The sequence below is a fragment of the Scyliorhinus torazame genome, chromosome 19 (genome assembly GCF_047496885.1).
Source record: "Scyliorhinus torazame isolate Kashiwa2021f chromosome 19, sScyTor2.1, whole genome shotgun sequence".
Lineage (NCBI taxonomy): Eukaryota > Metazoa > Chordata > Chondrichthyes > Carcharhiniformes > Scyliorhinidae > Scyliorhinus > Scyliorhinus torazame.
Window position 1 is genome coordinate 94,464,396 of NC_092725.1, and position 26,049 is coordinate 94,490,444.

At 45.2% G+C, this 26,049-nt stretch overlaps 1 protein-coding gene across 1 annotated transcript; it reads right to left on the reverse strand.

The window, feature by feature from the left end:
* med21 (mediator complex subunit 21) lies at window positions 1–24,834 on the reverse strand. The gene is made up of 4 exons (XM_072484829.1): window positions 24,700–24,834; window positions 23,092–23,206; window positions 14,685–14,785; window positions 1–733 (listed from the first exon to the last, which is right to left on the reverse strand). The coding sequence occupies exons 1-4, from the start codon at window positions 24,739–24,741 to the stop codon at window positions 557–559; spliced, it is 435 nt and encodes a 144-aa protein (XP_072340930.1). The 5' UTR covers window positions 24,742–24,834; the 3' UTR covers window positions 1–556.
* Window positions 24,835–26,049: the final 1,215 nt, after the last annotated feature.

The following is a 26,049-nucleotide window of genomic DNA, read 5'->3' on the forward strand; positions in this document are numbered from 1 at the left end:
GGGGGGGGGAGAGGAGAGAAACCCCCCCCAAATCAGTCCGGTGCGGGCTTAGCCCCTCAAGGTTAGGGCTCGGCCGCTCAAGGGGCAGAGGATTCCGCACCTTTGGGGCGGGGCGATGCCAGTCAGATTCGCGCCGTTTTTGGCGCCAGTCGGCGGGCATCGCGCCGATTGCGGAGAATGACTGGGGAATCGAATGAAATTGTTGTACCTTGAAACAGTTTAATACACTGTGTATGTGTGTGTGGCGGGGTGGGGGGCATAATTGAGGGGTTTTATCTGAGATGACAACCGTTCATTTTGTACATTAAAAGATGGTCACTGTTTGATGTTCGGGATTGGGGGAGGTGGAGAGGAGTGTGGGACACTTTGTGGCTGTTCTTGATGTTACCTGTTGAGAAATATTGGAAAAACTGAATAAAAATATATTTAAAAAGGAAAAAAAAAGTCCTTCTCTTTTTCCCCTGCCTGCTATCCCATGAAATAATTGCTGCAGTTATTATTTCACAGAAGTGTAGATCACACCATCAGTTTTTGAGCAGTGCACTGCCTCCTGCTGTTATGATTCAGGGACTTGCTGACTGCGACCATTGCTTCTTGTCCCAAGCTGTGACTGGGCAATGTCCGCTAACGCGCTCTGTATCTTCTCCAACAGCATGTCGCCCCGGTAAACAACTTCTTCTAGCAGAGCTGCAGCCTCATGGTTCTCCTCTTCCAGTTGACGTAAGCTTGCAGCCTAGATGGTGGGAGACACAACAGGATTATTCCTAGTGTGCTGGGAACGTACACTCAATACATTTACCCTACACAAGTATTTTAAAACCAGACCACTGCACATGACCAGACAGAAATATAGCAAGTCAAGCAGTAGTGAGGGAATGCTGCTTTATTACAGGTGCCATCATTTGAACGAGACATTAAACCAAGGTCCTGCCTGGGCTGATTAGGTGGTGATAAATATATCCTCTGAGAAAAAGTGAAGAGTAGGGAGTTCTTCTGGTACCAATACCTATTCCTTAACCAACATTTTGCCATTTGTTGGACCTTATTTTGTACAAGCAGTTTGCTGCATTTTCTACATTACAACAGTTACTATAATTCAAAAGCTATTTATTGGTGGTGTCCTGAGGTTGCAAAAGGTGACACATAATGCAAGTTCTTAATTTCTTTATTTATTACAGTAAGTCTTCTTAAACATTATCCTCTAGAAGTGAATTGCTTAATAGCTGACATACTGCAGCACTGGAAGTTGTGAAATTTCGATGTACACACTCTCTTGCCTGGCTCATATTATACAAAGGGAGTTATATATTTAATTCATTTATGGCAGCAGAGTTTGCAATTTATATAACATTAACAATCAACCGCTGTCCCAAAATCTTCAGGGGCTGACCGTATTCTGGATTTTAGATCATTTTGGTTTTAGGATATGGCATGTAGCACTCAGACTACTTACCTTATAATGTCCAAAGCTTAGACCAGCTAAAGTAAATGAAATGGCTGGAAAAGTAAGATGTGTCACTGAATAATAAACACAGGGTACCTGAAGTTTCTACCCATGGCGCCATCTGGGATCCTGCTTGCAGGTGAGAAATGTAAGTGTCGATGTGCAGACAAACAACTAGACATCCCTGCGCCAAGGGACTGGTGCAATTGGCAAGGTTCAGGCCTTGTTGACTCAAATCAGAGACTTCTCCTGTTAAAGGTCTGGGTTTATTTATTTATTAAATGCAGTATTTGGTTTTTGGATTTATGGATCCTAGTTTCTCGGTCTATAACCAGCTTATATCGAACATAACCAACTTTCCATGGCATTTGCTTATACAGTTTGCTCTCGTAGTCAGCCTCCCATCTTGCACTTTCTATACTTCAGAATATCAAAACTGCCCATATCCTAACTCGGAACAGGTTCCATTCAGCCATAACCCTTGTGATCTCTGACCTATATTAGTTCCCAGTCCAGCAATACCATGATCTTAAAATACTCATTTCGGATTTCAAATTTCATAGAATAGAATCCCTCAGTGCAGGAGATGGCCCATCGAGTCTGCTCCGAACATCCGAAAGAGCACCCCACCAAGACCAAATATCCCACCCTCTCCACGTAACCACACCCAGGACACTAGGAGGCAGTTTAGAATGGCTAATCCACCGAACCTGTATATCTTTGGAGTATGAGAGAAAACCCACGCAGACGTGGGGAGAAAGTGCAACTCCACAGTCACCCAAAGTCAGAATTGAACCCAGGTCCCTGGCACTGTGAGGCAGCAGTGCTAACCACTGTGCCACCATACCACCCAGGGTTTCAATGAAAATTGAAATCAAAGCTTTTAAAAATGCCTTTCACTTGGGTTTCTTGCAACAGCGACCTGGAGATTATTTTTTTAACTCCTGGAAACTCCAGGCCTATCCTGATTGGTTAGCAATGATAATTACTGAGAGTAGACGCTCTGCGCAAACAGGAATTTAAAACTTTTTAAAAACACGACTCACGGACAAGGAAAGGGTTCGTCTACAAGCTATGATAAAACGGTTTTATATTAGAGGCACAAACAGTCACCATGTTTCTGCGGAATACATTTAGATGGCAATTTCAATTGCCTCAAACACAAGAGCACCGTGAAGGATGTGAAACTGATTTGGGTCTCCCAGACTGTTGTACTGCGAGGTGTGTCAGTTAGGAAAATGTAACACCACAGATTGCCGTATCTAAACTATTTCACAGGAAAATAATTTGCAGTTTCCATGGTAAATAAGTAAATATTTGCGATATTGCTAGACTCCAAATTAATCAGTCTGAATGATAATTATAAGGCTAGCTCATTGATGAGACAGAATTTATCATAAAAACAAAATATGCAGATACTGGAAATTGGAGTACTTAGTCAAATATGACTCTTCAAATATACTCCTGGGGCTGGTTTAGTGCAGGGCTAAAGAGCTGGCTTTGAAAGCAGACCAAGGCAGACCAGCAGCACGGTTCAATTCCCATACCAGCCTTGCCGAACAGGCGCTGGAATGTGGCAGCTAGGGGCTTTGCACAGTAACTTCATTTGAAGCCTACTGGTGACAATAAGCGATTTCCATTTCATAACAGTTCTGAACGAATTATATTCAACACAAAACTTTGTTTCTTTCTCCACATGCTGCTAGACCTGAAGAACTTGTAGTACCTTGAAACAGATCTGAAAATACACGGAGCACTTTTGAAGTGCAACAACAATTAGCATGTAGGTACAATTCAGTGATTCTTTTCACACCAAGGTCCCATAAACAGCAATGCGATGAACAATCAGCTAATTTACTTTTTTTGCTGGCAGGCATTCAGGGAGGAATGTCAGATATAACCTATGGGCGGGTTTAGCACAGTGAGCTAAACAGCTGGCTTGTAATGCAGAACAAGGCCAACAGCATGGGTTCAATTCCTGTACCGGCCTCCCCGAACAGGCGCCGGAAAGTGGTGACTAGAGGCTTTTCACAGTAATTTCATTTAAGTCTACTTGTGACAATAAGCAATTATCAGGGGCTGGTTTAGCACAGTGGGCTAAACAGCTTGCTTAACGCAGAACAAGGCAGCAGCGCAAGTTCAATTCCTGTACCGGCCTCCCCGAACCAGGCGTCGGAATGTGGCGATTAGGGGCTTATCACAGTAACTTCATTTGAAGCCTACTTGTGACAATAAATAATAATTATTATTAGTAAGCACATGTTGCAATGAATTATTACAGGGACACAGTGACTGATAATCACAGGAGCCATTCCAAAACTGCAAAACTACACACCCCGGCACCAGGAGCAAATGTGATTCTTGAGTAAACAATGAGAGCCAAGCTAGAGAGCAAACGGTTTCGCTTTAATTACTGGCACAGGATCTTTGAACATCCAGTGAACAAGCAGGTGAGACTTTGGCTTATACTATTCAACCAAACACGTTGTCGTGGCGCAAATATTTCTTCACTTTAAAATGCAGCCACTCCCTGCGGTAACAAGGTCCAGAGTTTTACTACTCTCTGGGTCAAGAGGTTTCTCCTGAATTCCCCATTGGATTTATTAATGACCATCTTATCCTGTTTTGGTCACCTCCACAAGTGGGAAGATTTTCCCGATGCCTACTCTACAAATCCTTCCAGAATTCTAAAGACCTTCAACAGGCCATCTCTCAGCCTTCTCTTTATTGAAAAAAAAAGCCCCAGCACGTTCAGCCTTTCCTCATCGGGTGCAAGCTGTTCCGTGCAACTGGAATTCAAATTTTGCAACTTTTAATTTACTTATAAACCTGTTCTTTGCAACTTGAAATCTCCCTCCTATTTGCACTCTTGATATGTTCTGCAGCAATTTGACTTCCTCTCATTCCCTTGGTCAAGATGTCCTCATCTTATGAGCATGAATAGTTTGCAGGGAAGTAGTGCCATGCAGTGGTCTGGTCAGGAAATAGCAAGACAAATCAACAGACTCAATTACTGGTTAAAATTTGGACTTCACTCTCTTACTATTTCAGACAACCACTAGGGGTGGTGGAAATAAAAACTCTCAAGTCGGTAACAATTTAAAAGAAAATACACATATATAGTTGTGAATGATTTGAAATTGGTTTTGAAAGCAGGGCTAGTGTAGGCGAGGTGACTGTAGAAAACCAGCAGAAAATGCACACAAAGTTGGGACAACTCCCTCTGCTGTTTCTAACTGGGTTTTATCTTTCATACTGCCATTACAATTCTCAGTGCCCTCCTTCTGTGTCACCATTGATCTCCCTGCACCCCAGAACTTGTTCTCTTTGTCTTCTCCCAAACATATTTTCCTTCCCTCCTTTCTCCATAACACAACCACATCTTTAACTGTGATTACTATAAACCTGAAGTTACTCGCCATGCTTCCTGTTATTTCATGTTCTCTTTTCCTTCTTTCGTTGTGGGCAGGATTTTTCAGGTTGCGGGGTTTCCTGCCCCACCATCCAAAGAACCAGTGGGAAATGCATCCCCGCTGATCACAACAGCGCCACAGCCATGTCATGCTCCAAGGTGATGGGATTTCCACCCCTCACTCAGGCGGAGGTCCCATCTCAGAGCTGACCAATTAGCTATAAAGCTCTGAAGTCCTAGCATCGCCAGTGTCAAGGATTACAAGCAGTCCCTAGATTCTAATTTCCAGCATCCAGGACGAGGCAAGTGTTGTGATCTCATGGCAGGAGGAGTTGATTGCGGGAAACAGGAAGAGGAGGCATCTGTGGGGAGAAGACCTTAGGAGTCAGTGTGCCCGATGTGGAAATAGGGCCCTTTAGGAATGCCCCCCCTCAAGGGAGTTGGCAGACCTAGGTGGTCTGCCAACTCCCCTCCATTCTTAAAATTCTTCCCACCAGATACAAGATGTGGTTGGTTGTGTGGCTTCTGAATGGATGAGTACAGGGGGCAGAAAGTGAGCCACGGTCAAACAGAGATCTAAACAACCAGAGTACAACAAAGCCACTGCCAAAGCATTTTATTTTTGCAATGAGGAAATAAGAACCTTACAAATGGATATAGATAGGTTAGGCGAGTGGGCCAAAATGTGGCAGATGAAGTTTAGTAGGCAATTGTGAGGTCATCCATTTTTGGTCAGAAAAATGGAAAGGCACTTATTATGGGAGGAGACTTTGGGGTGCTCAGGTGCAGAGGGATCTGGGTGCCCTCGTGCACAAGTTGCAGATAGCTAACATGCATGCATGTAATAAAGAAAGCAAATAGAATGTTGCCATTTATAGCTAACGGAATAGAGTAAAAGGTGAGGAAGTATTGGTGCAACTGTACAAGGCAGTGGTGGGACTGTGCCTCGAGTACTTGTGCATAGTTTTGGTCCCCTTATTGGAGGCAAGATGTAGTAGCATTGGAGGCAGTTCAGAGGAGATTTACTAGATTGATTCCAGGCGAGGGGTTTGTCTTATGAAGAGAGATTGAGCAGTTTAGGCCTATACTTGCCAGAGTTTAGAAGAATGTGGGGAGATCAAATTGGAGGTATACAAGATGATAAAAGGTATAAAGTTGACGAGGTGGGGATGCTTCCTCGAGGGACATTCTAGAACACGAGGACAGAGTCTCAGTATAAGGACAGCAAATTTAAAACAGAGATAAGGAAAACCTACTTCGCCCAAAGGGTCATGAATCTATGGAATTCGCTACCCCAGATGTGAGCAAATGAGGAGTTGGACAGATTTTTAAATTAGTAATGGATTGAAGGGTTATGGAGAATGGGCAGGATGGTGGAGCGAGGCCATAACGAGATCAGCCATGATCATATCGAATGGTGGAGCAGGAGCGAAAATGTCTTATGTTCTCAGAAAGAACAATTCTAATTTCACCTTCAAACTCTTGGTCTATAGCCCTGTAGGTAATAGCACCTCAAGCTCAAATCTAGTGTTCCTGATTAATAATGGGATCAGGGATTATAGAGAGAAGCCTGGAGAATGGGGACAAGCCATGATCGAATGGCAGAGCACACTAGGTGGGTTGAAAAGTCTAATTCTGCTCTTATATCTTATGGGTTTATTATGGCCACCCAGGACAGATGGTGCCTTAGTTTAACATCTCATCTGAAAGGTAGCTCCTCTGCCGTGCTGCACTCCCTGAGCACTGACCCAGTGCATCAGCCTGGATTATAGACACAAATCTCAAGGGTGGGACCATGACTTTCGGAGTCCAGTGAGAATGTTGCCCGTCGATCCCACGTGCTGCCAACTGTCAGCTCAGTAACAGGATATGGCAGCACCACAGCAGGATACGGGTAGAAGTTAAAACAGATTGTTTCTGAAAAGATATGGTTGGTTGTGAGGCTTGTGGCAGTACTGAATGGATGAGTAGGGGGCCAGGAAGTGAGAGAAGGTCAAACAGAGATTTAGACAACCACAGTACGACAAAGCCATGACCACAAGCATTTATTTTTGCAACAAAATATTCTGACACAAATTATTTCTGCTCTCCCAGGCGGTCGTTAAAGTTTCCACAGCACCATCTTGAAGAGCAGGAGTTCTTCACAAAATCCTGGATCCAATATTTATCCATGAACCAACATCACAAACAGCTATCTGGTGCTATCTCATTGCTGTTGTGGGATCTTGTTGCGCACAAGCTGGCTGCTGTGTTTCCTATATTACAACGGGGACTACACTTCAAAAATTAATCATTGGCTGGAAGCACTTTGCACATTGCAAGGTCACAAATGGTGCAATAAGAGGGCGGTATGTGGCACAGTGGTTAGCACTGCTGCCTACAGCACCGAGGACCCGGGTTCGAATCCCAGCCCTGGGTCATCCGTATAGTTTGCACATTCTCCTCGTGTCTGCGTGGGTTTCACCCCCACAACCTAAAGATATGCAGGTTAGATGGATTGGCCATGCTAAATTGCCCCAATTGGAAAAAAAATTATTGGGTACTCTAAAATTTAAAAAAAGAATGGTGCTATATAAATGCAAATTCTTTCTTTTAGTAGCGGGCAGGGAAAGTTTTTCTTTAAACGTTTGCTGCTGTCACTGAGCTGGCCACTTGGTGCTGCATTGAGCACAAAGCAGCAGCAGCCCAATGCAGAGCGAGACTAGCGAAGGGAGTTCACACTGAAATCTGGCAAGGTTCGCAAACGTTTCAGACTGCTGCCCATACACATACAGCAAGTGGCATTTAGAGGGATAAACTGCAAAGACTTAAAAGCAAATGCTGTGACTTGACAGCTCAATGGGAGATGCCCATTCAAAAACAAAATCAAAGTAAGAGGAGAAAAAAAGATAGAAAAATGTTGGGAACACACCATTCTATGGGTGAAGATTCTTCCGAATTCCCTCTTGGGATTTATTAGTGACTTATATTTATGGTCATGTTTTGGTGTCCCACTCAAATGGAAACATCTCCTCCACTCTACACTGTTAACCTCTTTCATATTTTGAAGATCTCTAGCAGATCACACCACTTTGTTGTTTTTCTATAGAAGACATCCCCAGTCTGCAATGTCATTTCTGATAGCTAGAACCTCTCAGAATAGAAAACTTGGAGAAAATGAAGTGATTGCATCAATCTTATTCGTGGAAACAAACCTGGGATACAGTTCTCCAACCAAACGGCCTCGAGTATTGCAACTTTATATTCTGGTTCCATGACTCACTGTCATTTATCATCACAATATCAACTGCAGATTTATCATCACAATATCAACTGCAGATAATTTGAGATGTACCACACAGGTTCAGTTGCTCATTTCTCCCAGCAACCTTTAGTAACACCCAGCACCAGACTGAGAAAATCATTTTTAGCAGTTAACAAGGTTGCAAGTTTCAAAAACATTTGTACTCAAAAATGTTAATCTGCTCGTTTCTCATCTCAGTAAGGTGTGCCAGTGGCCAAACACTTGTTCTGAGTGTCTGGTTTTTTTTGTTGCCATTCACTGCTGTTGAAGCAAGTTAACTTTGAACGTTCTCATTTAACTGAATCTGAATGCAAGTTAGCAAATCAAAAAATAGAACTTGTACACTTTCCTCTTTTCAAATATGCTAAATTTGAATCAAAGGGTTGGGCAGTCACCATGTTATTATTCACCAGCAGGTCTGGTCATAAGCTAGGCACTTTCTTCAGCCCAAGCAAGTAACTAATCTCAGAGAAGAAATGGGCTGCTTACAAAGCTTGTAGCAGCAGACTCTGCACAGATCTGGCATAGACCTACAAAACAATGCCCACTTCTGGGCAGCACGATGGCACAGTGGTTAGCATTGCTGCCTCACGGCACCGAGGACCCGGGTTTGATCCCGGCCCCGGGTCACTGTCCATGTAGAGTTTGCATATTCTCCCCAAGTCTGCGTGGGCCTCACCCCAACCCAGGGGTGAGGATTGGCCACGCTAAATTGCCCAGAAAAAAAAAATTGGGCACTTTAAATTTAAAAAGAAATGTCCATTCTGACCAGGCACAGAAAGAAACAATTAATGGTGCTCTATGTAAAATAAAAGAATGTGGAGGGGCACCCCAAAGATGTCTTGGCTTTCAGTAAGGCACTTGACAAAGTCTCACATGGCAGACTGGTCAGAAAAGTGAGATCTCAGTGAGATACAGGGAAAAGTGGCAGGTTGGATCCAAAACTGGCTCAGTGACAGGAAACAAAAGTGGTTGATGAAGTTTTTTGTGAATAGAAAGCAATTTCCTGTGGTGTTCCACAGGGGTCAGTGTTGGGACCTTGCTGTCCGTTGGACATACTAATGATTTAGACTCTAGTGGCATAATTGGGAAATTTTCAGATAACATACCTCGGCTGTGTAGTCGATAGCGAAAAGGGTAGCTATTGACTCCAGAATAATATTAATGGTCTCTCTGGAAAACTGTGAGGTAATGCATTGGAGAACGACAAACAAAGCAAGGGAATACTCAATAAATGGTAAGGTATCGAGAGGGGTTGAGAAAGAGAGAGACCTTGGAGGCCACGTCCAAAAATTCTTGAATGTTGCAGGACAGGTGGATAAGGCGGTGAAGAAAGTACATGGAATGCTTTGCTTTATTGGGCGAGGTAAGCAGGGATGTAATGATGGATCTGTATAAAACACTGGCTACATCAGAGCTGGAGCTTTGTGTACAGTTCTGGTCACCATATTACAGGAAGGACATAATTGCTTTGGAGAGAGTAGAGGAGATTCACAAGAATACTGTCAGGGCTTGAAAAGCTTTTAATTCATTCATGGGATATGAATGTCACTGGCTGGACCAGCATTCATTGCCCATCTCTATTTGTCCAGGAACTGAGTCCATTTCAGAATCAACCACATCGCTGTGGGACTGGAGTCACATGTAGGCAGGCCAGGTGAGGACATCAGATCTTCTTCTCCTCCAAGGGACAATCAACATTTGACTTTTAATTCCACTCGAGTATTACCCGGAGTTTCTGCATTACTAGTCCAGTGACAATACCAGTACACCACCACGTGGTGGATAGGCTAGGGTTGTTTTCCTTAGAATAGAGGAGGCAAAGTGAACTAATTGAGGTATTCAAAATTGAGGAGCCTAGACGGAGTAGACAGGAAAGGCCTGTTTCTGCTGGCTGAGGGGTCAGTTACAGGGGGCACAGAATTAAGGTGACTGGTAGAAGGGGGAGGGTTGTTTTCCTTAGAGCAGAGGAACAAAAAGTGAACTAATTGTGGTATACCAAATTGAGGAGCCTAGACAGTGTTGACAGGAAAGGCATGTTTCTGCTGGCTGAGGGGTCAGTTACCAGGGGCCACAGATTTAAGGCGATTGGTAGAAGAACAAGAGGAAACTTGAAGAAAAAGCTTTTCACTCAAGAGGGCGGTGGGCGTCTGGATTTCACTGCTTAAGCTGGTTGTTGAGGCAGAAATGTTCAACTCATTTAATAGGTACCTGGATCTGCATCGGAAGTACTGTAACCTGCAAGGCCACGGACCAGGTGCTGGAAATTTAGTTTAAAATGAGTGGGGAGTTACTTGATTCTCTTTTTTTGGCCGGCGCAAACACAATGGGCTGAATGGCTGCTTTCGGCATCATAACGTTTTTGTGGTTCTATGTCAATGAACAAATGAGGGATGGGGCGGAACAAATGAAACGCGCACGAGAAAAAAAAACAGATGTGTTAATTGTTTTTCACTGCGACCAAACATTGCATTGCAGATCTGAACCGCAGCATTGAATGGTTACGAAACAGGATGCACTTTTCCAACTGCTTTTTAACAGCCATGACTAAAGGAAGCTTGTGTGGGTGGTCTTATACTTGACACTTTCTACCCACCTATCCTCCAAACCACTGCATTTTTGTCCTTTATTATAATTAACCTGTTACTATCTGGCACTTTGACAGCAAAAGTGCCCCAAAATTAAACACAAAATAAAAATCACATTGCCAAGGAGAGGGACATGACGGATGTTGAGGCTACGGATGGATGTTTAAATACTCTAGGTCAAGTCGGCATAAGGAAGGCGGAAGTTTTGGGTATTCTAAAAGGCATTAAGGTGGACAAGTCCGCAGGTCCGGATGGGATCTATCCCAGGTTACGGAGGGAAGAAATAGCTGGGGCCTTAACAGATATCTTTGCAGCATCCTTGAGCACGGGTGAGGTCCCAGAGGACTGGAGAATTGCTAATGTTGTCCCTTTGTTTAAAAAGGGTAGCAGGGATAATCTCGGGAATTATACTGAGCTTGACGTCAGTGGTGGCAAACTGTTGGAGAAGATACTGAGGGATAGGATCTATTCACATTTGGAAGAAAATAGCCTGATCAGTGATAGGCAGCATGGTTTTAAGTCTTACAAACCTAATAGAATTCTTTGAGGAAGTGACTAAGTTAATTGATGAGGGAAGGGCTGTAGATGTCATATACATGGACTTCAGTAAGGCGTTTGATAAAGTTTCCCATGGCAGGTTGATGGAAAAAGTGAAGTCGTATGGGGTTCAGGGTGTACTAGCTAGATGGATAAAGAACTGGCTGGGCAACAGGAGACAGAGAGTAGTGGTGGAAGGGAGGGTCTCAAAATGGAGAAAGGTGACTAGTGGTGTTCCACAGGGATCCGTGCTCGGACCACTGGTGTTTGTGATATACATAAATGATCTGGACGAAGGTATAGGTGGTCTGATTAGCAAGGTTGCAGATGATACTAAGATTGGTGGAGTTGCAGATAGCGAGGGGGGGGGGAAAAGGAGAGAGAGAGAGACTGTCAGAGAATACAGCAAAATATAGATAGATTGGAGAGTTGGGCAGAGAAATGGCAGATGGAGTTCAATCCAGGCAAATGAGAGGTGATGCATTTTGGAAGATCTAATTCAAGAGCGGACTATACGGTCAATGGAAGAGTCCTGGGGAAAATTGATGTACAGAGAGATCTGGGAGTTCAGGTCCATTGTACCCTGAAGGTGGCAACGCAGGTCGATAGAGTGGTCAAGAAGGCATATAGCATGCTTGCCTTCATCGGACGGGGTTGGAGTACAAGAGTCGGCAGGTCATGTTAGTTGTATAGGACTTGTTAGGCCACATTTGGAATACTGCGTGCAATTCTGGTCGCCACATTACCAGAAGGATGTGGATGCTTTAGAGAGGGTGCAGAGGAGGAGGTTCACCAGGATGTTGCCTGGTATGGAGGGTGCTAGCTATGAAGAAAGGTTGAGTAGATTAGGATTGTTTTCGTTGGAAAGACGGAGGTTGAGGGGGGACCTGAGAGGTCTACAAAATTATGAGAGGTATGGACAGGGTGGATAGCAACAAGCTTTTTCCAAGAGTGGGGGTGTCAATTACAAGGGGTCACGATTTCAAGGTGAGAGGGGGAAAGTTTAAGGGAGATGTGCGTGGAAAGTTTTTTTACGCAGAGGGTGGTGGGTGCCTCGAATGCTTTGCCAGCGGAGGTGGTAGAGGCGGCACAATAGCATAATTTAAGATGCATCTAGACAGATATATGAACGGGCGGGGAACAGAGGGAAGTAGATCCTTGGAAAATAGAAGACAGGTTTAGATAAAGGATCTGGATCGGCGCAGGCTGGGAGGGCCAAAGGGCCTGTTCCTGTGCTGTAATTTTCTTTGTATGGAATCTCCGGTTTTGCCACATAAAATATTCAGCAAAGATTAAACTATCTTTACATTATTGCACTAAACACAAATTGTATGCTGTCCATATTCTTTGCTGATGAGGCAATCCTCCGAGTCAACGTCGAAACCAGTCTGAAAGCGGTCACCATCAGGGAGGTACCAGTGACCCAGTTACAACTGCCTCCAACCACAAGAATAGCTCGATTGCTGCTTCATGTCTACCACAGGCACAAGCCACATGTTTCAAAGATACAGCAATATCATGGGTCGTTTTTGTAAATGTATCTTCACACACTTTTCCCGTTGGGGAATAATGAGGAAGTGTTGAAAGGATTCCCAACTGGTCATCAGGCCCTTTATCTGGCACAGTGGTTAGCACTACTGCCTCATGGTGCAGAGGACCCGTGTTTGATCATGTCACCGGGCCACTGTCCGTGTGGAGTTTGCACATTCTCGCAGTGTCTGCGTGGGTCTCACCCCCACAACCCAAGGATGGGCAGGGTAGGAACTTGCTGTTCAGAACTGCGCCATCACTCAAGGAAGGTACCTCTAAAAAAAAAATTCCACCGAGGGAAATAAGGAAAGGATTAAGTCTTCACCGTTCATATAATGATTTTCATGACGTTCAGGACATATCAGCAACAATATGCATCGGTGTTGCTCTAGTGGTCAGAATTGGAGAAACACATTTTTCAAAAACTCTGGGACTAGACGAGGTTAGAGGTAGGGGTGTGCGAGACCAGAGAGGGATTTGAGAACAAGGATGAAAATTTAAATTTGAGGTATTGCTTAATCAGGAGTCAATGTAGGTCAGCGAGAACAGGAGTGATAGGTGAATGGGACTTGGAGCAAGTCGCAATATGTGTGCAAGACATTTAGATAAACTCGTGCACCTAGTGTGCAATATTGCAGATTGACCATGAAAGCATTGGAATAGTCAAGAGGTAACAAAGGCATAAATGGGAGCTTCAGCAGCTGAGTTGAGACAGGGTCAGAGTTGAATGATATGACGGAGGTGAAGTTGGCAACCTTGGCAATGGAGATGATATGTGATCAGAAACCCATCTTGGAACTAAAGCTGGACTTGCTCAGTTTCAGACAATTACCAGGAAGATGAATGGAAATAGTGACAAGGCGTAGAGCTTGTGGCAGCGACTACTGACAATGGCTTCAGTCTTCCCAACATTTAGTTGTAGGAAATACCTCTGCACCCAAGACAAATCAGATATATGAATTAGAGCTGAGGGCAGTCAGTATGCGCACAGAATTTGATGTTGTGTGGTCAAAGGTCAAATTATGCCATGGGTGGGGGATCAGGTGCGCAATAAAAGACACCAAGGCAAGATCATTGGAGACTCCAGTGGTAACAATGCACAATGCAGGGAAACCATCGCAGGCCACTCTCTGGCTATCATTTAGTAGATAAGAATTGATGCAGTCGAGTGCAATTCCACTGAGCTGGAGAACAGGGGACAAGTACTGGAGGAGGATGGTGCGGTCAACTGTGTCAAAAGTTCCCCATAGATCAGCAAGGATGATGAGGGATAGTTTACCAACAGTCACATAAAATGTGACTTTGAGAAGGAAAAAAAAAAAAAGAAAAAACAACTTGGGGTCACAAATACAAGATACGGACTGTTAAATCCAATAGGGAGCTCCGGAGAAACTTCTTTAGCCAGAATTTGGCAAGAATGTCGAACTCACTATCACAGAGAATAATTGGGCCAAATATCTTACATATGTTTAAGGGGAAGCTAGATAAGCACAAGGGAGAAAGGAATATAAGGATTTGTGAATAGAATCAGATGAAAAGGATGGGAAAAGGCTCCTGTTAAGCATAAACAGCAGAAATGACTCAACTGGAATCGTTGATGTGTTTCTGACCCATGAATCCACAGAATCTCTACAGTGCAGAAGGAGGCCCCTCAGCCCATCAAGTCTGCACCGAACCGCAAAGAACACACTACCAAGCCCACTCCCCTGCCCTATCGCATAACCCTATCTAACCTGCACATCTTTGAACTTTGCAAAAGAATTGCCTACTTCAGAACCAAGAATTCTAGATGGGTGTGTGCAAATCCCTTGTCCCCACAAACACTATCCCTGCTCCACCATTATTGCAGCTCTCAATGACAGAATTTTACAGGAGACCATTCACTCTTACCTGCAGTGCTGCTGTTGATTCTTCACTCGGCAGTGAATCAACCAACACGTCAATGTCTTTTGCAGTCCGTGCAATCAATGCAGCAAAAAGCTGTGCATACTCTGTGGGGAAAAACACTGGGCCCGGTGAGAACACAAGGAGAAAGGATTTTAAAACTACAACTGGTACAAAAAGGGAGGGGGGGGGGGAGAAAAGGAGGCAAAATGTTAACATACAAGATGTTGCATCATGTCCTTCTAAAGGACTTTACAATCAATAGATTACATATGGAGTAAATGTAGCAGCCCATAACATAGAATCTTCCAGCACAGAAAGAGGTCATTCAGCCTTTCATGTCGGTGTTGATTCTTTGATAGAATTATCCAATTTGTTTAACCACCCTGTACCTTGCCCATAACCCTTTAATTGTTTTCCCTTCAATTTTATTATTAATAATAATAATAATAATAATAATAATCTTTGTCACAAGTAGGCTTCCATTAACACTGCAATGAAGTTACTGTGAAAAGCCCCTGGTCGCCACATTCCGGCACCTGTTCAGGTACACTGAGGGAGAATTCAGAAACAAAACAGAAAATGCTGGAAAATCTCCGCAGGTCTGGCAGCATCTGTAGGGAGAGAGAAGAGCTAATGTTTCGAGTCCAATGACTCTTTGTCAAAGTTATTATATGGGAGAATTCAGAATATCCAATTCACCGAACAATTTTTGTAATCAGCACCCTTTCGGCAGTACGTTCCAGGTCATAGCAACTCACTGTATTTTTTTTTTTTTTTAAAAAGGTGACCAAGTACCATAAATCTGTGCACGCCTATTATGGAACTTATCTGCAAACTTCTATACCAGACGTAGGCAGATGGGCCTAGAGGTAACATCTTACTTAAATGATACACATCCCCCAAACCCACAATTGTTACCATCTAGAAGAACAAGGACAGCAGACAGCCAAGAACACCACCACCTGCAAATTTCCCTCAAGCCACTCACCACCCTGACTTAGAAATATATCACCATTCCTTCACTGCCACTGGGTTACAATCCTTGAACTCCCTCTCTAACAGCATTGTGGGTGCACCTGCACCACATGGACTGCAGTAGTTCAAATCAATAGCTGATCACTATCTTCTCAAAAGCAATTAGGGATGGGAATAAATGCTGGCCTAGCCAGCGATGCCCACATCTCAAAATATATATATATATATTTTTTTTAATAAAGTAGCTATTCAGCAAGAGACAACTTGTAGCTTTAAAGTAATGAGCATCTCAGGTGCTACAGAGGACATGGAACATCAAAGAGTAGAGTTTGGGTAGGTTAGCAAAAGCTTGAAAAGATAAGTTTTAATTGGAGGGCAGGGTCAAGGGAAGACAGCTCTGGTGACAGAGCGCTTCAGAAACACCCTGCAATTACATAGCACCCTTAATGTAGTAAAACATCCCAAGTGTTAACTTGAATCCAAGCTAGTTGGTGCATTATGAAACTGGACACTAATGCTTTGTCTGATAATGGGTTATTCACAGAGTGCATGCCTGCTTCCTACCTACCAACTCACTGTCTCCACAATCTCCCTTTAACAAATGGTCAAATGAACAAATAACAAATTAAATTAAAGTAATAGACCCGGAAGGTTACCGTAACTATAAACAATTCAAAGAAACTGCACCAAATTGAATTAAAATGTCATTTTGGGGGCCGATGTATAGTGCTCCACGTACTTAGGATTTCTAAAATTTTAAAAACTGAACAAATACTTTAAAAAGGCTGAAGCATGTCTGCCTGCAGCCGTGAACAAAATTAACTTTCTGGCAGTTATCAGAGAAGCTGACAGCTCATTACCCTTGAAGAGGCATTAATTTTAAAAATAAATAAATTTAGAGTACCCAATTAATTTTTTCCAATTAAGGGGCAATTTAGCGTGGCCAACCCACCTACCCTGCACATCTTTGGGTTGTGGGGGCGAAACCCACGCAAACACTGGGAGAATGTGCAAACTCCACATGGACAGTGACCCGGAGTGAATCTGGGATCAAACCTGGGACCTCAGCACCGTGAAGCAGCAGTGATAATCAATGCGCCATCGTGCCGCCCTTGAAGAGACATTAATGACAATGTGGACTGCAGAGACCACATTAAAAAGAAATTAGAGAGAGGTCATCTACATTACACAACCAGGCCTGGCCACTGGAGTCTCCTAGGACAAAAGGACCCTGAAACCTCCTTTCAAATTCTTTTTAAATATATTTTATTGAAAATTTTTCGATCACAATTTTTTCCCCCTTACACATCAAACATAACAAAAAAGAAAATTTAACAGTGAACAAATGGCTAATCAACATGGTAAACTAATCATTTAACATAAACTAAAACCTTCCACCCCCCCCCCCCCCGGGTTGCTGCTGCTGGTCATCTGTCTTCCCTCTAACGTTCCCCTAGGTAGTCGAGGAATGGCTGCCACCGCCTGGTGAACCGTTGAGCCGATCCTCTCAGCGCAAACTTCATCTGCTCCAGTTTTATGAACCCCGCCATATCGTTTATCCAGGCCTCCAGTCCGGGGGGTTTCGCTTCCTTCCACATGAGTAAAATCCTACGCCGGACTACTAGGCACGCAAAGGCCACAACGTCGGCCTCTTTCGCCTCCTGCACTCCCGGCTCATCCGCAACTCCAAATAAAGCTAGCCCCCAGCCTGGTTTGACCCGGACATTCATCACCTTCGAAATCACTCCCTTCCAATACCCCTCCAGTGCCGGGCACGACCAAAACATGTGCGTGGTTTGCCGGGCTTCTGCTGCACCTCCCACACTTGTCCTCCACTCCGAAGAACCTGCTCAACCTCGCTCCTGTTATGTGCGCTCTATGTAGCACCTTGAATTGAATCAGGCTAAGCCTGGCGCACGAGGAAGAGGAATTTACCCTGCTTAGGGCATCAGCCCACATACCCTCCTCTATCTCCTCCCCTAGCTCTTCTTCCCACTTTCCTTTTAACTCGCCCACCAGCTCCTCCCCCTCTTCCCTCATCTCTCGGTATATCTCTGACACCTTGCCCTCCCCGACCCACATCCCCGAAAGCACTCTGTTCTGGATCCCCTGTGCCGGGAGCAGCGGAAATTCCCTCACCTGTTGTCTTGTGAACGCCCTCACGGGCATATATCTAAGGAAGTTTCCCCGGGGCAACTTATACTTTTCCTCCAATGCTCCCAAGCTCGCAAACGTCCCATCTATAAATAAATCTCCCACCCTCCTAATTCCCCACTGGTGCCAGCTCTGAAATCCTCCATCCATCCTTCCTGGGGCAAACCTGTGGTTGTTCCTGATTGGGGACCCCACCAGGGCTCCCCGCGCACCTCTCGGTCGCCTCCATTGTCCCCTAATATTCAATGTTGCCGCCACCACTGGGTTCGTGGTAAACTTTTTTGTTGAGAGCGGTAGCGGCGCCGTCACCAGCGCCTCTAGGCTCGTCCCTTTACAGGACTTTCTCTCCAGTCTTTTCCACGCCGCTCCCTCTCCCTCCATCATCCATTTACGAATCATCGCCACATTGGCGGCCCAGTAGTAGTCGCCCAAATTCGGTAGCGCCAATCCTCCTCTGTCTCGGCTACGTTGTAGGAACCCCCTTCTTACCCTTGGGACTTTCCCTGTCCACACGAAGCTCGTGATGCTCCTGTCTATTTTTTTTTAAAAAAGGTCTTAGTGATTAGTATAGGGAGACATTGAAATACAAATAAGAACCTCGGGAGGACCATCATCTTAATTGCCTGCACTCAGCCCGCCAACGACAGAGGCTGCATGTCCCACCTCTTGAAGTCTTCCTCCATTTGTTCTACCAATCGTGTCAGATTAAGTCTGTGTAGGGTTCCCCAGCTCCTAGCGATCTGAATCCCCAGGTATCGGAAGTTTCTTTCCACTTTCCTTAGAGGCAGGCCTTCTATCTCTCTACTCTGGTCCCCAGGGTGTATCACGAATAGTTCACTCTTCCCCATGTTAAGCCTATATCCCGAGAAATCTCCGAACTCCCTCAAAATCTGCATGACCTCTGTCATCCCCCCCACTGGGTCCGTCACATACAACAGTAGGTCATCTGCGTATAGCGACACTCGGTGTTCTTCTCCCCCTCTAATCACCCCTCTCCATTTCCTGGAGTCTCTCAACGCCATGGCCAGAGGTTCAATTGCCAACGCGAACAACTAATGGAGATAGCGGGCATCCCTGTCTTGTTCCCCTATATAGTCGGAAATACTCCGATCTTTGCCGACCCGTGACCACACTTGCCGTTGGGGCCCCATAAAGGAGTTTGACCCAGCTAATAAACCCGTTCCCGAACCCAAACCTCCTTAACACCTCCCATAAGTACTCCCACTCCACCCTATCAAATGCCTTCTCTGCATCCATTGCCGCCACTATCTCTGCCTCCCCCTCCACTGGGGGCATCATTATCACCCCTAATAGTCGTCGCACGTTGACATTCAGTTGTCTCCCCTTTACGAACCCTGTCTGGTCTTCGTGCACCACCCCCGGGACACAGTCCTCTATCCTCGATGCCAGTACCTTTGCCAGCAATTTGGCATCCACATTCAATAATGAAATAGGTCTATAGGACCCGCACTGCAACGGATCTTTATCCAGTTTCAGAATTAGCGATATCGTCGCCTCCGACATTGTCAGGGGTAAAGTCCTTCCTTCCCTGGCCTCATTAAACGTCCTCACCAACAGCGGGGCCAATAAGTCCACGTATTTTCTATAAAATTCCACCGGGAACCAGTCTGGTCCCGGAGCCTTCCCTGCTTGCATATTCCCCAGCCCCTTAACAACCTCGTCCACCCCAAATCGGTGCCCCCAGGCCTTCCACCTCCTGCTCCTCCACCCTCGGGAACCTCAATTGATCCAGGAACTGCCGCATCCCCTCCTCTCCCTCCGGGGGTTGGGACCTATACAGTCCTTCATAAAAGGTCTTGAACACCTCGTTTATCTTCCCTGCTCTCCGCACCGTAGCTCCCTTTTAGTCTCTAATTCCCCCTATCTCCCTCGCCGCTGTCCTCTTTCGCAGCTGATGGGCCAGCAGGCGACTAGCCTTTTCCCCATATTCATACCTCCTCCCCTGTGCCTGCCTCCACAGCACCTCCACCCTTCTGGTGGTCAAAAGGTCGAACTCAGTCTGGAGTCGTCTTCTCTCCCTGTACAGTCCCTCCTCCGGGGTCTCTGCAAATTCCCTGTCCACCCTTAAAATCTCCCCCAGTAATCTTTCCCTTTCCTTGGCCTCTGTTTTCCCTTTGTGGGCCCTAATGGAGATCAGCTCTCCTCTGACCACCGCTTTTAGTGCTTCCCAGACCACTCCCACAGGGACCTCGCCGTCGTCATTGACCTCCAGGTACCTCAATACATCCCCGCACTCTTCCACACACTCCCTCATCCGCCATCAATCCCACATCTAAATCGCCAGAGTGCTCGCTGCTCCCTTTCCTCTCCTAGTTCCAGGTCTACCCAGTGTGGGGAATGGTCCGAAACCGCTATGGCTGAATACTCAGCTTCTTCCACCCTTGAGATCAACGACCTTCCCAGAACAAAAAAAAAAAAAAAAAAATCTATCCGGGAGTACACTTTATGGACATGGGAGAAGGAGGAGAACTCCCTGGCCCTCGGTCTAAGAAATCGCCATGGATCCACTCCCCCCATTTGGTCCATAAACCCCTTGAGCACCTTGGCCGCTGCCGGCCTTCTTCCGGTCTTCGATCTGGATCTATCTAACCCTGGGTCCAGCACGGTGTTGAAGTCCCCTCCCAATATCAAGTTTCCTACCTCCAGGTCCGGTATACGACCCAACATCCGTCTCATAAATCCCGCATCTTCCCAATTCGGGGCATATACGTTAACCAGCACGACCTCCATTCCCTCCAGCCTGCCACTCACCATTACATATCTACCTCCGCTATCTGCTACAATGCTCCTTGCTTCAAATGCTACCCGTTTCCCCACCAATATGGCCACCCCTCTATTCTTTGCATCTAGCCCTGAGTGGAACACCTGTCCCACCCATCCTTTCCTTAACCTAACTTGGTCCGCCACCTTCAGGTGCGTCTCCTGGAGCATAGCCACGTCTGCCCTTAGTCCTTTCAAGTGCACGAGCACTCGGGCCCTTTTAATCTGTCCATTCAGGCCTCTCATGTTCCAAGTGATCAGCCTCACTAGGGGGCTACCTGCCCCCTTCCCGTGTCGACTAGCCATCACCTTCTCTCGGCCAGTCCCGTGTCCCGCCTCCGTGCTCCCACTCGCTCCCCAGGCGTCGCATTCCATCCCCGTCCACCCACTCTTTAGCCATTTCCTCTTGATTTCCGCAGCAGCAACCCAGTTATCCCCCCCCCCCCACTAGATCCCCTTCTAGCGTGATTGCTCCCCCCATATTACTTCCGCAAGTCAGCTGACTTCAACTGACCCCAGCTACTCCTGCTCCCTCCTTGACCCCCCCCCCCCGTGTGGGGAACTCCCTTGCGCCTGTCTTCCCGCCATTATCTTTCTGGCGCGGGAACATCCCTTTATCTGACCCGCCTCTTGTGGCGCAGCTCCCTTTCCCCTCCCACTCCTCATTCTCCGCCTATGTCCCTTCTTTCCCCCCTCACCGGCGCCCACATTTCTTAGTGTCTCCCCCCTTCCCAATTTACTTCTCTATTTACATCGACAATAACATTCCCTACAGTATCAGTCCCTCAGTTCCGATCCAATTTCTCCTCTTTAATAAAGGTCCATGCTTCTTCCGCCGTTTCGAAATAGTGATGTCTCTCCTGGTACGTGACCCATAGTCTTGCCGGCTGCAGCATCCCGAACTTCACCTTTTTGTGTAACACCTCCTTGGCTCGGTTAAAACTCGCCCTCCTTCTCGCCACCTCCGCACTCCAATCCTGGTCCACCCGTACCACTGCATTCTCCCATCTGCTACTCCGTACTTTTTTAGCCCATCTCAGGACCTCTTCTTTATCTTTAAGGCGGTGAAATCACACGATTGTCGCCCTAGGTGGTTCTCCCGCTTTTGGTCTTCTCGCCGGGATCCGATGTGCCCCCTCCACCTCTAAGGGGCCTGCAGGGGCCTCAGCTCCCATCAACGAGCTTAGCATCGTGCTTACATAAGCCCCGCAATCCGCTCCTTCCACTCCCTCAGGGAGACCCAGTATCCAAAGGTTCTTCCTTCGCGCTGTTTTCTAGGGCCTCAATCCTTTCAATGCACTTTTTGTGGAGCGCCTCGTGCGTCTGTGTTTTGACCGCCAGGCCCAGGATCTCGTCCTCATTATCCGTCACCTTCTGCTCCACCACGCGGAGCTCTGTCTCCTGGGTCCTTTGTGCCTCCTTGAGCCCCTCAATTGCCTGTAGCATCTGGGTCAGCACCTCCCTCTTTAGTAGCTCCACACACCGTCTCAAGAATTCGTCTTGTCCTTTCAAATTCTTAATGGTTGGAACATTAGCAACCCCAGGAACCCAGTCAAAGAAATATACACTCTTTGTCAAGGTGGAAGTCATGCAACATCATGATCCCAGCTGAGAACACAATTATACTGTCTTGCTGGACTGCAAGGCAGTCTGCCATCTTCCACCTACCAAGCAGCAGCACAGAACAAAGGCTTTTTCCAGGTTTGAATGCCTTCCATGCACCCCATCCCCCAACCTGAGCACCCAGAGGAAACCCACACTGACATGGGGAGAAAGTGCAGACTACACACAGACAGTGACCCAAGCCGCAAATCAAACCCAGGTCCCTGGCTGGCGCTGTGAAGTAACAGTACTAACCACTGTACTACTGTGCTGCCTCTACTTGAAAAATTATCCAGCATCAGTCTTCAATCTACCGAATGCTGTGAAGGAATACACCGTTGGACTTTGATTTTGAACTCAAGTAAAAACAAGAATTCATTGCTCTGCATCTTTCTCCATCCCCTCTTTTATTGTATGAACGAAAATAAGGCTATGTTGCGACTTTTCTCTCGCATTTGAATGCATGTAAATAAACTCACCTTCTGAGTTTACATCACTCAAGCTCGATGTGGAGTTATTAACAGAAATACGATCATACGAAAGCTGAGGGGTTGGGAAATATGCCACTGCTTATAAAAGAATCAATCAGAATCAAAACACCTTTCTATTTACAGACAGTTGGTGAGAGAACTAATCAGAGATGTTTAAATTAAACCCCCTTCCTGTCTGTAATACCCATTTTAATAATATAATTTAAAATACTCATTAATACCAAGGTACTTTGCCAAGAGTGTAATCAAGAAATTTCACACCAGGTCACGCAGGAGGTGACCAATTTACGTCAGTGATTGAAGCATGAAACAGGATTTCATTAGGCCACATGAATTACAGTGTCAATTGCAATAACTTGTTTTTGAAATAAAGCAGGATCTGGATATTCATACACAATAGCTCTTACCTTCAGTTGGATTAGATGGCTGGTCTTTGTTTATGGCAGTTTGGATGTTTGTAAATGATGCAGGAGGAGCACACTGCTGCAAGACACCGATGGCATTACAGAACTGATCTGCTAACTAGACAGAAAATATTTTAATTCAAACAATTATTTACTTTTTTAGGCAAGATTATTTACAGTAATGGAACCGAAGTAGATGAATGGAGTTAAGATATAGATCAGCCATGTTTCTTCACTCATCACACTGCCACCCACTTGTGCTTTATACCATTATCTCATCTGTCACTTAATCAATCCTTTCAGCCTATCCTAGACATTTTTTCCCTTGTTCACTGCCTCTGAAGTCGATTGCAATCCGTTATATCCCTAAAAGTTTAGAGTTCTGACAAAAAAAAAATCACCAACTTAAAAATCTTCTGTTTTTCCCACTCCCCAGATGCTGCCTCACCTGCTAAGTATTGCCAGTATTTTGTTTTCATTTTCAATTATTAGTATCCATAGTATTTTAATTTTGTTTGATTGTGACCTAAATGAATTAAGGAACAAGCTTAAGGATGTGAATGTCCTGTCTTGAATTAATTCTAATCAAAGCCCGGTACCAACAATACTAATTATGAATTGATTTACAAGTTTGACAGAATAACCACTAGATTGACTCCAAGCCTCTGACCATCTTAGAAATTTCATAACTCAGCTTTGATGCGCTGTTTCAGTAGAAAAGAAAAAAATTTAACAAACGAACAGAGTACATGGGAGTGCAAAGAATTCAGTTGAACAATAAGACACACTATTAGTCCGAGTTAGATAGAAGAGATGAAACTATACTTGGATCCATAGCTCTGGAATTGCCTCAGACTTTTCACCTTCTTTCAGCCTCAAAATCCACCACATTGACTAAGCTTTAAATCATGTTCTAGTATCTTCTTAGGGGGGCTCAGCGTGCAATTATCATTGACAATTGCGCCAGTGAAGCACCTTTGGAGATTTTTTTTTCTACATTAGGCGCTATATAAATGCAAACTATTTTGGTAAATATTTTCCAGATTGTTTCAACCATGGCTTAGTTAGGAGAACCTTTGAGTCAGAGGATAGTAGGTTCAAGTCACAGCCCTGATGCTGGAGCACTAAAATTAGACTGACACCCCACAACCCAAAGATGTGCAGGTTAGGTAGATTGGCTGCACTAAATTGCCCTTTAATTGGAAAGTAGTAATTGGGTACTCTTAAAAAAATTTTTTTTTTTAAAATTAGACTGACACTCCACTTGCAGTACTGAGTGAATGCTACATGTCCAAGGTGAGGCAGTCAGGGGTATTCGCCCCTGTGTCTGGGGCCAATAATCATCCCTAAATCAACATCACCAAAACTATCCGCGATATCACCACATTGCTGTTTGTGGGATCATGCCGTGTGCAAACTGGCTGCCGGGTTTCCTGGATTACAACCCTTCGAAGCGATTTAATTGGCTGTGAATCATTTTAGGACGAGCGGAGGGTGGGAAAGGCGCTTCAGAAATGCAGCTTCAGTTTTTCAGCCCTTGGGTCTCGGCTCCTCCCCGCCACAGGCGATGGGGTTTTGGCGCTGCAAGCTCCAGCCGCTCACACTACTCACCGAGTTCACCGCATCCTGCAGCTGAGTGAGCCGGTCCGCCATCTTCCACCAACAGCAAGCCGCTCCGACATTGAAGTAGGCGCGTAATAACGAACAGCCAATCCGTACTACCTTCACTGCAATGTGGCAGAGCCACCCAATCATAATCACCGCGATTTATCCCATCAGAATGAGAATCGGAGGCTGTCACCCAATCAGGTGAAGAGGGAACGAACAAGTCACTCAACCAATCAGAAGCACAGTAAATTAACCAATTACAAACACCCAAAACAAGACTTTGACCAATCAGAATCACAGTCACAACCTTCTCTCTAAATCTTTTGGTTAATCAATAAGAATGATTAACAATAATTGGGAACATTTAAACACTTAAAACATAGATGCCACTTTTTAAAAAGGCACGAACAATGAATTCAAAATTACGATAAAAATAGCATGAAACCTTTTCAAATTATAATTTTGTATCCATGGACTTATCCTCCTTCGCCCACCTCTTGCAGAGAACCTCAGATGCTATAGCAGTCACTGCATGCTCCCTCTCCAAAGACTCCTGACCTTTCCCCTGTCCCCATGATAAACCCCTGAGACACCAGCTGGTCCCCAGTTCAATTATCTCTCTGACTCCAAATTCCAGCTACCAACTCCATACTTTCCCCTGGCTGCTTTCTGAGGCTGAACCAGCCCATTTGCAGTTCTTTTATCTTAGTGGACCCTAAGCTGAGCTTCCAACCTCATATCCGTTCCATCATCTGCTCCACCTTCATAATATCAATCATCTGAACCACAGCCTCAGCTCATTTGCTTCTGAAACCCTCATCCATATTTAATTGTTACCTCTCGAATCAACAATTCTGATGCTCTCCTACCAGGTCTCACCACTCCCACCCCTGTAAACGTCATCTCATCCAAAACTCTGCTGCTCTAACCCGCACCTAACCAAGTTCTGTTCTCCCTGTGTTTTATGACCTACATTTATGACCTCATCTAGCAATGCCTCAAATTTTCATCCTCATGTTCAAATCCCTCCATACACTTGTTCGGCCCCGTCTCTATTTCTACAACTTCCTCCATCCACCTGATAATTCTCCGGGCAAGCCAAGATCAACTCAAGGCCACAAAATGATTATAGGCCATTTGGCTTACCTAATTCATGATATTGTACCCCCTATTGAATCAATTCAGGCATTCAGCCTCCATTTCTCTATCTTGAAATTTATTCCATACGTTGATCATTCTCTTGTGAGAAGAAGGAATTTCTTAATATCAATTTTACTGCTTTGAGACAGTCTCATCTAGTTCCATGCCCAGAGTTTGCTATAAAAGTAACATTTTGGGTTAATCTTTTTATTC

Excerpts from the sequence above, each read along its gene's own strand:
- med21 (XM_072484829.1), bottom strand. The coding sequence starts at position 24,741 with ATGGCGGACCGGCTCACTCAGCTGCAGGATGCGGTGAACTCG. Across the intron at positions 23,207-24,699 it reads TGCAGGATGCGGTGAACTCG|TTAGCAGATCAGTTCTGTAA; the intron begins GTGAGTAGTGTG and ends TTTTCTGTCTAG. Across the intron at positions 14,786-23,091 it reads GCCATCTAATCCAACTGAAG|AGTATGCACAGCTTTTTGCT; the intron begins GTAAGAGCTATT and ends TTTTCCCCACAG.